The sequence below is a fragment of the Theropithecus gelada genome, chromosome 5 (genome assembly GCF_003255815.1).
Source record: "Theropithecus gelada isolate Dixy chromosome 5, Tgel_1.0, whole genome shotgun sequence".
Classification (NCBI taxonomy): Eukaryota; Metazoa; Chordata; class Mammalia; order Primates; family Cercopithecidae; genus Theropithecus; species Theropithecus gelada.
Genome location: NC_037672.1, coordinates 173,725,138 through 173,739,512, shown reverse-complemented (window position 1 = coordinate 173,739,512; position 14,375 = coordinate 173,725,138). Strand labels below are relative to the sequence as shown.

The 14,375-nt window shown below is 41.4% G+C and overlaps 1 protein-coding gene across 2 annotated transcripts in view; it reads left to right on the top strand.

Moving 5' to 3' along the window:
• The first annotated feature begins 2,683 nt into the window (after positions 1–2,683).
• VEGFC (vascular endothelial growth factor C) overlaps positions 2,684–14,375 on the top strand; it is a 120,336-nt gene continuing 108,644 nt past the window's right edge. For both annotated transcript variants that reach the window (XM_025386743.1, XM_025386742.1), the window contains exon 1: positions 2,684–3,306. In XM_025386743.1, coding sequence (XP_025242528.1) covers positions 3,160–3,306 — 147 coding nt within the window. In that variant the 5' untranslated portion in view covers positions 2,684–3,159. The remainder of the gene's footprint in view (positions 3,307–14,375) is intronic.

The window sequence follows — 14,375 nt, the reverse complement described above, 5'->3', positions numbered from 1 at the left end:
CAAACAACACACACACACACACAAACACAAACAACAAAACCTATCATCAAAGAAAACAAAAACTCAATATGAAAAAGAGGTGTTATTCTGGCTGGGGCTCTGCTACCTAACTCTCTTTCTCCACTGACAGAGCAATGCTTTTTGAAAAACCAGATTGAGAAGACCTGTTGTAAAATAGGTCTTGCATGAAGCTAGTGATGAACTCACAAACCAGTGAAACGGACTTTCTTAACCTTTAAAATCTGCTAGTGGCAAAAGTGTTTCCACGGGCTAATGAAGAAAAACAACAAAAAGTCCTGAGCAACTATTCCTTTTTACCTTAATACATTCTTAAACAACTACTGCATGATTGTTTCTGGAGACCTTTTTTTTTATTCAAGTAAACTTTTTGCCAGCATTTTCTGACTCAAAATATAGGAGCAGGAAGATAACATTTTTGTGAGAAAAAAGTTTAAATACAGCTTCCTGCTGCATTTAAATAGTACAGTAGTTAATATGATACTAATATACTTTGGATATATTTTGAGTTTGTTGGTTTTCCAGTATTCACCCACTGCTAGGCCTGTGGGTGTTGGACATGCCTGTGGTTCTCAATTTTGCTTGACTGTTAGAATCCTGATGTCCAAGTCTTACTCCAGTTAGACCAGTTCAGCCAGAAAGTCAGAAGGTGTACTCAAGCATCTGTTTTTTCAAAATCTCCTTTTGTGATGCCAAGTGCAATCAAAGTTGAGAATCATTGTAATAGCAAATGGTTGAATGGAAACTCCACCTTCTATTTAAATCTTACCCCAGTCGGCCCTTAGCTGTTCTCTTTTCACAGATCTATCAGTGTCTGAAGATAACTACGGCAGGCTGATCAAATACGCATATAGCAGGATGACAGCAAGAGAGTGATACACTGCCTGTGTTCCAAATCACAAAACATCTCAACAGGCTGGATGATGGACCGAGTCTGATGGGATGGAATTTCATAAAGATACATAAAAAAGCATCTTGGATACAGTAAACTTAACTCCACAAATACAGGGCAATTTAGACGTGACTAAGTAGCAGTACACATGAAAAATTATTGAGGAATTTTGTTGACTTTAAGGGTAGTGTGAGTCAACACTGTGATTTGGCTGCCAGAAAATAAACTCAATCCAAGGCTGTGTCAACAAAGGCATACTGTCCATTCTGCATGCTCATTATAGCACTAAGTACTGAGCCATGTTCTCAATCGCATACCTCAGGAACATGGAAAGCTAACAGTATGGTTAAGTGGGGAAACTGGAACTGTCATCTTGGGGAATAAAAGGGATATTTAGCCAGGAGTAGTTAGCTTAGGGAGACCATGACAAATATTTTCGAAATATTTGAAGGACTCAGTTGTGGAAATGAGATTAGATTTATTGTGTAAAACTCCAGAAGTGGAAAGCAATAGAGAGATGGAAGGAAATGCTTTTCAGCAGTGTTGCTCATCGACAAATGGATTGAACAGCCACAAAGAATGGAGGGTTCCCTGTCCTTTGAGATATTTAAGCCTTCAAGTAAATTATGGGTGAGGAGTTTCAAATCTTCTAGAGTTGAACCAGATAAGAAAGTCATTTCTTCCGGTAAGATGTTATGGACCTATAACGTCAGTGTACTTAAAAGTAGATTGGGAGTGAAAGGCAGACTTTTGATGTTCTGTACACTGTTGAAACCCCTTAGCATGGTCTTCTGTAACCTGCTCACCCTGCCCCAAGGAGGCAGCCAGCCAATGCCACCAGCCCAACGGAGACCCCAGTGCTTTTCCAATGGGGAAATGTAGTCACTTTTCTTCCGATATTACATCCTTTCTGGAATATGTCTCACACACATCTCTCTTTACCAGCCCCTTTTTCAAGTAAACCAACTTCTCGCAGAAGCTGACAATATGTCTCTTTACTCTCTACGAAGATTCTGGCCCTTCTCCTCACCTGTCAGAAGTGGAGGATTCCAAAGGGATCATTAGTATCCATTCCAACAGCCTGCACTGCATCCTGAGAACTGCAGTTCTTGCATCCTCAGGCAACTTTCAACTACACAGACCAAGGGAGAGAGGGGATCCCTCCGAGGTCCCATAGGGTTCTCTGACATAGTGATGACCTTCTTTTGGAACTTTTAGAACCCCCAGGACATTTCCAAACTTTGAGCAGGGCGCTGGGGCCCAGGCGTGCGGGAGGGAGGACAAGAGTTCGGGAGCGGCGAGGATAAAGCGGGGACTCCCTCCACCCCACGGTGCCTAGTTTCTCCTCTCTCCACGTGGTCCAGGGTGGTCGCATCACCTCTAAAGCCGGTCCCGCCAACCACCAGCCCGGGGACTGGACTTGCTCCTCCGGCCGCCCGCTCCTGGCAGGGGACGGGGGGCGGGGAGGGAGAGATCCAGTGGGGGTCGGGGGAGGTGGGGCCGCCGGGGAGGAGGCGAGGGAAACGGGGAGCTCCAGGGAGACGGCTTCCGAGGGAGAGTGAGAGGGGAGGGCAGCCCGGGCTCGGCAGGCTCCCTCCCTCGGCCGCTTTCTCTCACATAAGCGCAGGCAGAGGGCGCGTCAGTCATGCCCTGCCCCTGCGCCCGCCGCCGCCGCCGCCGCTCAGCCCGGCGCGCTCTGGAGGCTCCTGCGCCGCGGCGCTCCCGGGCCCCGCCGCCGCCGGCCGCCCCGCCGCCCTCCTCCCGCCCCCGGCACCGCCGCCAGCGCCCCCGCCGCAGCGCCCGCGGCCCGGCTCCTCTCACTTCGGGGAAGGGGAGGGAGGAGGGGGACGAGGGTTCTGGCGGGTTTGGAGGGGCTGAACATCGCGGGGCGTTCTGGCGCTCCCCCCCTCTCTCCAAAAAGCTACACCGACGCGGACCGTGGAGGCGTCCTCCCTCGCCCTCGCTTCACCTCGCGGGCTCCGAATGCGGGGAGCTCGGATGTCCGGTTTCCTGTGAGGCTTTTACCTGACACCCGCCGCCTTTCCCTGGCACTGGCTGGGAGGGCGCCCTGCAAAGTTGGGAACGCGGAGCCCCGGACCCGCTCCCGCCGCCTCCGGCTCGCCCAGGGGGGTCGCCGGGAGGAGCCCGGGGGAGAGGGACCAGAAGGGGCCCGCGGCCTCGCAGGGGCGCCCTTGTCCCCACCCCTGCCCCCGCCAGCGGACCGGTCCCCCACCCCCGGTCCTTCCACCATGCACTTGCTGGGCTTCTTCTCTCTGGCGTGTTCTCTGCTCGCCGCTGCGCTGCTCCCGGGTCCTCGCGAGGCGCCCGCCGCCGCCGCCGCCTTAGAGTCCGGACTGGACCTCTCGGACGCGGAGCCCGACGCGGGCGAGGCCATGGTAGGTTTGCGTTAGGGTTTGCGGAAGACCCGAGAGTTTGCTTTAGGGTTTGCGGCGTTAGGGTTTGCGGAGGACCCGAGAACCTGCGCGGGGGAAAGTGTGTATGTGCTTTAAGCGTGTGTACGTGGGATCCAAAGTTACTGAGCTCAGTGCAGTCTGCTTTGGAGAAAATTTTTCTTCTTTTTAAATAGAAACTTGTTGCTAGAGAGGCAAGCAAGTTACACGAGTGAAGGGCCCGGAGGAGAGGTGCCCAGTGAGAGATCCCGAAAGCTATTTCAGACTGGTTTCCTCTGGGCCAACCAGGGGGTCTTGAACTGTGCCCAGTCAGCGGGGCTCTGGAGAGTATGAGTTCATTTTAGTCGGGAAATGCTCGTTTCTTTCCCCAGTGGATTCATGGGACTCCAGACAGATTCTGGGACACTGGTTATCAGTAAAGCCAGCCTTACTTTCCCGGAGTGTGCATAGCTGCGGAGCACCAGGCGCTGTGCGCGACTTTAGAAAAAAAGTGTCAGGGACTTTAGTAACCAGGCTCCAGGGCTTTCAGAGTTCACTTGAAATTGGTCAGACTTGAGATGTAACAGGAGATTAGAGTCAGTTAGATCACAATCAAGCAAGGCTTGTTTCAACTTTATAAGCTCTTCATTCCTAAAATCTGGTCATGAGATACTGAAAACTAAGGTTTTTTTTTTTTTTTTTTTTTTTTTTTCTTTTTTGGGTTTTTTTTTTTTTTGTTTTATTTTGTTTTAAATAAGAGGTGTTTAATCCTTTGCCTACAAATGTTGCCGAAATACTTTTGAGGCATTCTGATTTTCAAAAAGGATTTGTGTTTGTTCCTACATCTTACTGGCTCATCTAAAAGAGTATATATTTATCTAAAAAGTTCATACCTGCCATCGCCATAAAGAGTACGCTTACGAGAGTTCTTAAAGAAGTTATATTCGACATTTCAGTTCAAACACTTGCAGTATCCCTTGTTGGAACTACACTACAGTGGTTTATTTCAACTGGTGGCAAGTGGAGAGGTATACCTGTGGTGTGTTACAGTCAACTTTAAGTTGACTATTGATTAACACATACACAATGTGTAGAAAATAAGTAGCCTTATATTTTGAAATATTTTATTTTTATTTTGAAATACACTTTAAGGTTGAGAAGAGTAATTTTTGAAAATCAAACTACCTTTGTATTTAAATTCTGGGGAAACATTAAAATGTTGGAATGTGTAATAATTTAAGATAGGGGTTAAAGGAATGCCTCTTGAGTAAAAACAATATAAATGAAATAGCAGAACAGACTGCATTCTCTGAATTGCAAAAATAATTTTCAGTGCCTATACTCACATTGCCATAACTATAGTGATGAAAATATCTTTCTGTTCTTAAATACCACAGAAATGTAATATTGGGCTCAATAACACCTCTGATAATTTGAGTCCTTGATTTTGCAGTACCTATTTGCTATTTCTGCAAAGTCAAAACTAGTAAAAGTATGATTTAGTAAGGCAACATCTCTGTATTGGCTATGGTCCCTTCCTTTGGTTTACAGTAAGAAAATGTGCAGTAGAAAGTAAAATGAGAAGCATTCCCTGATAAGCCAATAGATTGTATGAGAGTCACTCACTGCTGGGTGAGTCTTGAATTCATGTACCCTGAGTGTGTGTGTGTGTGTGTGTGTTTACGTGTGTTATGTATAGGTATGGGATTGGAGAATAAAAAAGTTAGCTTATTTTTAACTTTCAAAAGTGTCTTCATTGGTGATGTAAAATTTGCCTTTGGTGATATGGCAAATTTTACCATTGCCATGAAAATCTCTATGCATTTTTGTTTGCAAATGTTGCTTTTGATATTTAACCATTTTTATATTCTGTATAGTGAATATGGGTTAGCATTCTGCATGTGATGTGGGTTCTTTTCCCATGTGATGTAACATCATTTCCCATATGAAACATCATCTCTCAGTTCCATAGACCACAAAGCAGTATTTCATTGCTCCATTAAAGTTTCGTTCCCCAGTGGGTGAATAGAGCCTTGACAGGGCATGTGTCATTAATGTGTTCAGTGAAACTACTGTGTCCTTGCTATGAAACATGTCACACAACTGCCAAGAAACTGATGTGAAGACTCTATGTCTCTCCCTAGTGGCCTATACAAGTGCCTCATTTAGATTTAAGCACTAGAGAAGAACTGGGGAGAAATCAGTTGTTAATTTTCTATAACTACGTGAACCCCAAGAAAATATTTCAGAAGGCAAACAGAAGATGCTAAATATCTATAAGACCAATAGATGCAATTTTTTCATAACTTTCACCTAGGAACTTTTTTAATATTTAAAAAATCAAAAATAGCACACAAGCTATGAACCAAAGTTAGCCATCCAGCCCTTCACCCCACCTGTAAAGCCATACAAAAGATTGTAGGTAAAAATCAGAAATGGAATGAAGTTCTCCTTATTCCTTGACTTGTATTTGCATTTACTGGATTCCTATTTCTAGTTATTTGTGGTTGCATGACTTACTGAAAAGTCTTAAAATGTTTCTCTGAAGGATGTTAACACAAGACAGTGTCAAGAAAGTAAGGCAGGCAAAAGTAAAATTAACTGGACATGATAGGGACAAAAGAGAATAGCAAGTCCAAAGCTGTTATATTTACAGTTTTACTTATAGTATATGATTGAGTATGTTTGTCAACATCCACTCTTATAAGAGATTTCTGACATTCCTCTGAGTGATGTGGGCCATATGAGGTTTTAGATATAGAAAGTTCAATTCATCTTTCATTTTGATTTCTACTCCATTATATTCTTCTGAAATATGAATATCTGATTGGTAGCTATTTATTCACAAGACAGTTATCAAAATTGCTTTATAGGAAGCAGTTAATTACTGATTTTAGTGGCATATCTCTAAGACCCATAGATCTCTATTCCTGTCCTTTAGAGTTGAGTGGAGAAAGACAGAGGGTGATGGATTTAGATTTCATTCTGGACTTCCGGTTCTGATTCCGGTTCCTCTTGAGAGTAAGGTCCTGGCCTCCTAGTTATCTCCAGGTGTCCAACCTGGAATGCTGTTTCTCAGCTCTTGCTGGGGTTTTCGCCAACAGAGGAACTGGCATGAGACTAATGAGGGTTTCCCGAATCCCTGGGACTGTGCTTGCCTGCTTGCCTTTGGCAGTCCTGGGGTTCTTACTGAGAGTAGGAGTTTGTAACCGTTATCTGTGATGTCCATAACGTGTGTTATGCACTTCGCAAAGAGCTTTGCAAGTTAGCTTTGTTTTTCGCTACATTTCCATAATACAGATATTATTTTATTTCATTAAGGATGATGAACCCAAGATTTGAATGACTTAACCAGGAAAAAGAATAGATTTTTTTTTTCCTTTTCTTCTTTTAAAAAAAGTTTTATGGCATATAAAGACAGTCTCCGACTCAGAATGGTTCTATTTAGGACTTTTGGACTTTACAGTGGTGCAAAGTCGATACACATTCAGTAGAAACCATACTTCAAGGGTTGAATTTTGATCTTTTCCTGGGCTAATAATATGCAGTAAAATACTTTCTCTGGATGCTGGACAATGGAAGTGAGCTGTGACCAGTCAGCCATGTGATCACGAGAGTAAACAACAGGTACGCTGCTGTATATGAAATGTATTTTCAACTCAGGAGGAATTTGTCGGGATGTAGCCCCGCTGTAAATCGAGAAGCATGTGTGTTTTAGAGAAATGTGGTATGGTTTTGGGCCTTTGGGCCTGTGATTCAGACTCCTTTCAGCCCCTCTGCTGGTCTCTGGCACACTGTAGCAGCATACAGGAAGGCAGAGAGAAGCACTGTGTGTGACTTTGCAGTTAGGGGCACCTTGTTGCATTTATTTAGGTCCTAATTCCCCACAACGGGACAAACGGATTATAAACCCAGACTTTCTTCCAGGCTTTACCACATGGTGTTCGTTTGACTAAAGATAAATTATAAATGACCTAATCCATAGTAATATTATAAGAATGACTACTTAACTGGAGGCTTAACAAGATTTCCTGACAAACAGTTTTTCAAAGTTGCGCTAAAGTAACTTCAGTGAAAGATTGTGATTTTACCTCTGCCAAATGACCTTTCACAAATAAGTGGATTTGGAAAGAACAAATTTAAGTTGGCAGAAGCATTATTATACCTCCTCTGACTTCTGAGCATATATTGTTTCACCTTTCACCAGTTACATTATTCCTTGTAGATGTGCATTTTATAAATACTATATGGGTCTACCTTTTTTTTTCTTGCAAACACATATTTGTAAGTACAGATTTGTATAAATTGTGGATTAAGGTATCATTGATTTTTCTCACTATAAAAACATATATAGCAGGGAACTTTAAACAAGGAGAGATGCCTATGAGTTTGATTTATAATGTAATTATAAAATTTACTATAAATATTTTAGGTTTGTGTAGTTGTTTTTCTGAAACTTACTAGTGTAAGTTTTTGGGGTGACTTCTTTCCTCGGTTGATTAATTGTTTTTTCAGAGTTTATGTTTAACCATGAGAAAGCAGAGGTTGTTTTTATTTAATTTGCTTTATTGGGCATCCATCATGGAATTAATCAAGTTGTACATTAAATACTTTGTCAGTGGATTCATACTGTTTCCTTGTACCGCTCATGCCCTAGTTGCTTTCAGGTGTTAGGAGTTACCCACTATAATTTTTTTTTTTCCAATTTTGAAATCCAAAAGTTCATTTTCTTTTTTTTCTTTTCTTTCTTTCTTTCTTTCTTTTTTTTTTTTTTGAGACAGGGTCATGCTCTATTACCCAGGCTGGAGTGCAGTGGCATGATGTCCACTCACTGCAACGTCTGCCTTGTGGGTTCAAATGATTCACGTGCCTCAGCCTCCCACGTAGCTGGAATTACAGGCATGTGCCACTAGAGCAGGCTAATTTTTGTATTTTTCATAGAGACAGGGTTTTGCCTTGTAGGCCAGGCTGGTCTCAAACTCCTGACCTCAGGTGATCCACTTGGCTTCCTAAACTGCTGGGATTACAGGCATAAGACACTGCACCCGGCCCCAGCAGCTCATTTTCTTAAATTATTTGGTGCTATAATCCTGATCTGTACTGACATAAAGCTGTTTATAGTCATCATTCTCTAATTTAAATATTTTTTATCTTCACTGGGAAAATAGTAATGTATTTATTTACATGATGCTGCCATCAGTCCTGCTGATTAATATGTCTATGCACTGGGTTTCCATAAAAATTCCAGGTTCAGAGACTCATGCAGTCTCCAGGCATTTGGGGTAAGCAGATGGATTATATCCCCGTTCCATAGGCCTTCCTCCATTGCTTTACTGCCTTGGGGCTGCCTGGAAGAGTCAGGGAAAGGTAATCCAGGAATTCAAGAAAGAAGCCATGTGGATGCTCCTAATTCCTTTTTACCCATTAGTACCAGGTTTATTTGCTCTTTAATCTGCTTCAACTCAGGGACATGTTAATCAATTCTTACTAGTGGCAGCTTCAGTTCTAAGCAGGAAATTACAGTTCAGTGTGTGATGCAAAAAATGTAGAGTGAGTGATCTTGTCTATAACAAGCTTATAATCATTTTGGAGGAAAGAATTTACTCATTAAAAATACTACAAGTGAATTAAACTGTAAATCGAGACCGTAATAGTGGTTTTGTAAGAGAGTCTTGTGAGTTGCCACCAGTTGTTGGCTAGCCTTCTGGGAGTTGCATGGGCAGGTCTGGGAAAGGTGGAATGATATGAGACCCAATGTTAAAATTGAGTAGATGCTAATTACAGAAATGGGGGAGAGAGGGATGTTTTGAATTTTGAAGAATGACAGCAAAGTACAGAGGAAGTGAAGGTCAGGGATGTTTGGGGAACTAGCAGCAAACCCTCTGGTGCAAAAGTCAAGAGCTTTAAGGGAAACTGAAGGGAAGATGGTGGGAAGTGTGAAAACCAAGAGCAAGTCTGAGTTTGGGTTGAAAGCAACAGGAGCCAATGAAGATTCTTTAGTGGTGTGCTGAAAGTGAGGTTTTAAGAAGTTTAACCTGGCATTGTTGCATAGAAGTGTCTAAGAAAGCCGACCAGAAGCTGATTAGAAGCTTCTCCGAAGCCATTTTCAACTGCAGGTTTCTTAAAGTGTCTGGCAGTGGCTCTGCCTTTCTAATTACAGTGGTCAACTATATACGGTATTCGAAATCCTCTATATGCTCCTGATTGCTGGTCATGATAGTGGGGATTACTTTTGACTTACTGTAGGCACCCATCATTGTGCTATCTGGATGCATTTACAAAATTATAGAAGTAGACATCTCTGCCATTATGGTTTGCATTCCAAACGGAGCAAGCAGTGTAAACAGTGGTCATGCTTAGATACACATACACACCCCCACCCCCCCCACACACATATACATGCATATACCTCTTAATAGTTCTTCAGACTGCCAAGTGTGACTTACATGTTCTTTCTTGCATGGCTAAGAATTTGTAGACAGTTCATTGAAATAGAATATTTAGACAATCAGAAGTGTACAAGATTAGAATCTCCATATTTGCACATATATTTATTTGTAGGTCGGTGGGCAATTAAAAAAAAGAGAGAGAGAGAGAAGGAGATAACCCTAAAGTGTCCTGGAAATTCCTACTTTTTAAAATCTGCTAACAATGAGACCAGAAAGGTGGGGGTGGGGATGTGAGGAGGTGAGTAAACTACCAAATAAACAATATAAATACTTTAGCTGTTCTTATAAAAGTTTTTTTTTTTTTTTTTTTTTAATATGGTGGAGTAATTTACTCAAACTCAAGGGATGCCACCTACTAGAGAAAGGACATTCTGAAAGAGGAAATATTCAAATGCACAACTTTGTGTAAAAAGCAATACTTACAAGTTTAAAAGACTCACTTCTAAAGGAGTTCGGCTTCCACCTGTCCTCATCTGGACAGGTGGAAAGATGTATATTTTGGGGTAGATCAGAAAGATGTGGTTTGTGACTTCTATATTTATAAAGGTTTCTATTTAGACATTTATTTTGTAATTTAATTTACCTAAAATTGGTCCCTAAATTACCATTTTCTCTTACTTTTATACAGTAGTAAAGAATGCAGTCATAAGTGATCAAGGCTGGGATGAAAGCTAGCTATTTTGCTAATTGCAGAACTATGCACTCTGTTTACACTACCTGTGATAGTGCCTGGAAGAACTCACTGTCAATATTTCTGCCTGTTTCAGTCACATCACTGTCGCTTGTGTCAGTGACGGAACTTGTTTAGAGATGCAGTGCAGTGGATAAGAGCACAGGACCTGGACATGCCTTTCTGTATTAATGTCCTGGCTATGCCTTTTAGTACCTGTGTGGCCTTGGACAAGTTACTTAGTTTCTCTGTGCTTCTTTGTAGCACAATGAGTAGATGCTAATTTTTAATTTTTGTTTGAGTCTGCTTTGTGTATTTACTTTATCTGTTTTTTGTTTTGTTTTGTTTTGTTTTGTTTTTGGTTTTTTTTGAGACAGAGCCTGGCTCTGCAGCCCAGGCTGGAGTGCGGTGGCGGTGGCGGTGGCGCGATCTCAGCTCACTGCAAGCTCCGCCTCCCAGGTGCACGCCATTCTCCTGCCTCAGCCTCCAGAGTAGCTGGAACTACAGGTGCCCAGCTAATTTTTTTTTTTTTTTGTATTTTTTTAGTAGAGATGGGGTTTCACCGTGTTAGCCAGAATGGTCTCGATCTCCTGACCCGTCTAGGCCTCCCAAAGTGCCTGGATTACAGGCGTAAGCCACCGTGTCTGGCCTAGTTACTTTATCCTTTTAAAAGTCCTCTTCCAAAATACAGAATAGAATTAATGCCTGCTTCATCAGGTTGTTTTGAGGATAAGAATGTGTATATAGGTCAGGTGTGGTGGCTCACGTCTGTAATCCCAGCACTTTGGGAGTCTGAGTCAGGTAGATCACTTGAGCCCAGGAGTTTGAGACCAACCTGGCAACATGGAGAAAACCCTGTCTCTACAAAAAATAGAAAAATTAACTGGGCATGGTGACACGTGCCTGTATTCACAGCTACTCTGGAGGCTGAGGTGAGAAGATGGCTTGAGCCCAGGAGCCGGAGGTTGCAGTGAGCTGAAATCATGCCACTGCACTCCAGCCTGGCCAATAGAGTGAGACTCTGTCTCAAAAAAAAAAAAAAAAGATAAAAGAAAGAGCATATATATATATATATAAAGCCCTTGGAACCATGATTGGCATGTAGTAAGCTTTCTGTAAATTTGTGTTAAATAGTCTTCATGATCAGAAAACAAAGAAAATATAGCATATAAGTTCTGTGTCCTAGACATACGACATAACTGATTATTCAGCACCTTGCAACTAATTTATTAAATTTTTAAAATTATAAGCTTGCTGACAATTTTCCCTATGTCTAAAATATAGCAAGAAGATGTAATACTGATGTTTGATTTTGAAACAGGTGAAGGAAATGCAGGGTGTTTAATCATTCAGTGTCTGGAGGCTATATACTGTAGTTCTGCCTATAATATGTTCCCACTTTCCCTGGGTGCCTGGGTTTGTTCCTCTCCTGAAGGGCAGCGCAGGTGTCCATAGACCACACCAAACCAAAGAATCTGGGATGATGCTCTCTCCTTAAATGCCTCATTCATACTTAAGTCATTTGGCTGAAAAGGACTTTGGTACACATAAGCTTTCTAGAATGCCATATAATTTAATATGAACTCATCTTAAATATATTTAGAGCATATACATTTTCAAGTTTAAATGTTTATTAATGAAACATGCTACTGTTGCTACTTTGATGTGTAAATATCTATATTATTGCCACAAAAATAAATATGCACTCTAAATTTACAGTGAAATCATCATAGAATACCTAAAATATCAACAATTTCACTGAGGAAAATATAAAGAAAACTTAATGGTAGAATGCTAGATGCCAGAGTTAAACTTGTGTGAATTTGTTCAGGAAAACGTGATTGCACTGTTCCTAAGGGACCCTCTTCCTGAATGGTAACCAGTCCAGTGTGTGCTGTCTGAGATGTGTGGACACCAGGATGAATTATGGAGTAGATACTTTCCTTCTGTGAGAGTTAGCTGATTTGCTTGAGTACTCTAGTTTATGCAAAATAGTTGATTTTGTTTGCTGGTTCTCTTTGTCAGCTTGCCAGTCAGTGCTGTGACTTGCATGGTTACCCTGTGCTGAAGACTATAGTGCTGGGGGTGTTGGAGGCCCGTGGGCAGACAGGAAAAAGGGATGAAAAATCAGTAGTGGACACACTTCCCAGCTCTTGAACAGCTGACAGCATAATTTTTGATTCAGTAACATCCAGAAAGTATTCACTTCCCTAGGATTCCAGTGCAGATGTTAGTTGGAGTATTTTAGAACTTTTGACCAGATAACCCCATTTTTAAATAGAATGTTTTTTCTGACTGGAACTGGAATGAAGCACTAAACACTAAATAGGCCCTCAGGTAGTATGTAAGTACATTAAAAGTTAGATAATACTATATTATTCATTCACATCTCTATGGAGATACTGCATCACCTTTTTAAAAGTGATTTTCATATTAATATTTGTATTTCAGAATTAGAATTGTATGTAAGCATATAATAAAATGAAGCTTTATATTTCCATATTTCCGTGCTATTATATTTTCCCAATTATGGAATTCAAATTAACATTTTAATGTGATTTTCTTCACAGTAATTTTTCATTGTCACACTAATTTATTTTTCTTTCATTTTTTTTTATTTCAATTTTTTTTGTTTTCTTTTTTTTTTTTTTTTTTTTGCGACCGGCCTCACTCTGTTTCCCAGGCTGGAGTGCAGTGGCATGAACGTGGCTCATTGCAGCCTCCGCCTCCTGGACTCCAGTGATTCACCTACCTCAGCCTCCCAAGTAGCTGGGACCTCAGGCACATGCCACCCCACCCAGCTAATTTTTAAAATTTTTTGCAAAAATGAGGTCTCACTAAGTTGCCCAGGCTGCTCTCAAACTCCTGGGCTCAAGTGATCCGCCTTGGCATCCCAAAGTGCTGGGATTACAGGCATGAGCCGCTGTTCCAGCCTAATGTCTTTTTCTCTTACAAGTGCTTTGCTTACATTTTTATTGTTAGAAACAGGATTCAAATAACTGCGTATTTAATATTCTTTTTATGTAGAAGAAACAGTCTTGAACTTGATGATACTTTTGGTTCCAACTTGCTAAAATCCTGGAAAAGGATGAAACATTTGTGAAAAAAATCAGACCGTGGCATTGCGGTAGTCGAGGAAGGGTCATGCGTGTGAGTGAGTGTCACTCTGAGACAGGCAGCGCTTTCTCCCTTGTGGTAATTGGATATGGTATGGGAAGCCGACTACTTAATCTGCTTCAGCCAAGCAGTGTTCAGAGTTTCATGCCCTTTTACTGAAATGGCAAACATAATTACCTTACCTAAAATGATGTGTTGGTAATGATTTTACCGAATAGTTCACTTGGTGAACAATAGTGAAAACAGTTCACCTTCCCTTGTCTTTGTTTACACTTAAATTAGCTCCTCCATGTCCCTCCCTGCCCCAAGAGTGGATGGATTTGGCAAATCAGACTGAAATGTTGAGGAAAATGGTCTTGACTCTCTTTTAACTGCAGTGACCACACAGCTGCTGTGAATCCTGTGACTGAATTCCTATAACCTGTAAAAGGGATTGTTATTTCCACTCACTCAAAATTTCTTGGAAGTAGCTAGTTAATATCAGATACCAGATGTGAGGCTATTTTTAATCACTGTCATTTAATTTACTATAATATCATTGCCTACATGGAATATTTTTAATTCTTTCTTTTTGTTTGTGTCTGTTTTGTGTATTTAGTTACTTTATCCTTTGAAAAGTCCTCTTCCAAGTTTATGTTTTGAAAAAGAGAACACTTATTTAGATTCATGTTTGCTTACAGGTCATGACATCTATGACTTCCCTAAAAAACAAACTAATCCTTTTGTCTCAGAGCCAAATTTTAGTTTTAACATAATAGTGATTCATTGTTTGTTCTCTTTGAGTCCTAGATCTTTCCTTTAATTTTGGTGTCTGTCCATGACAAATTAGAATTTTATTA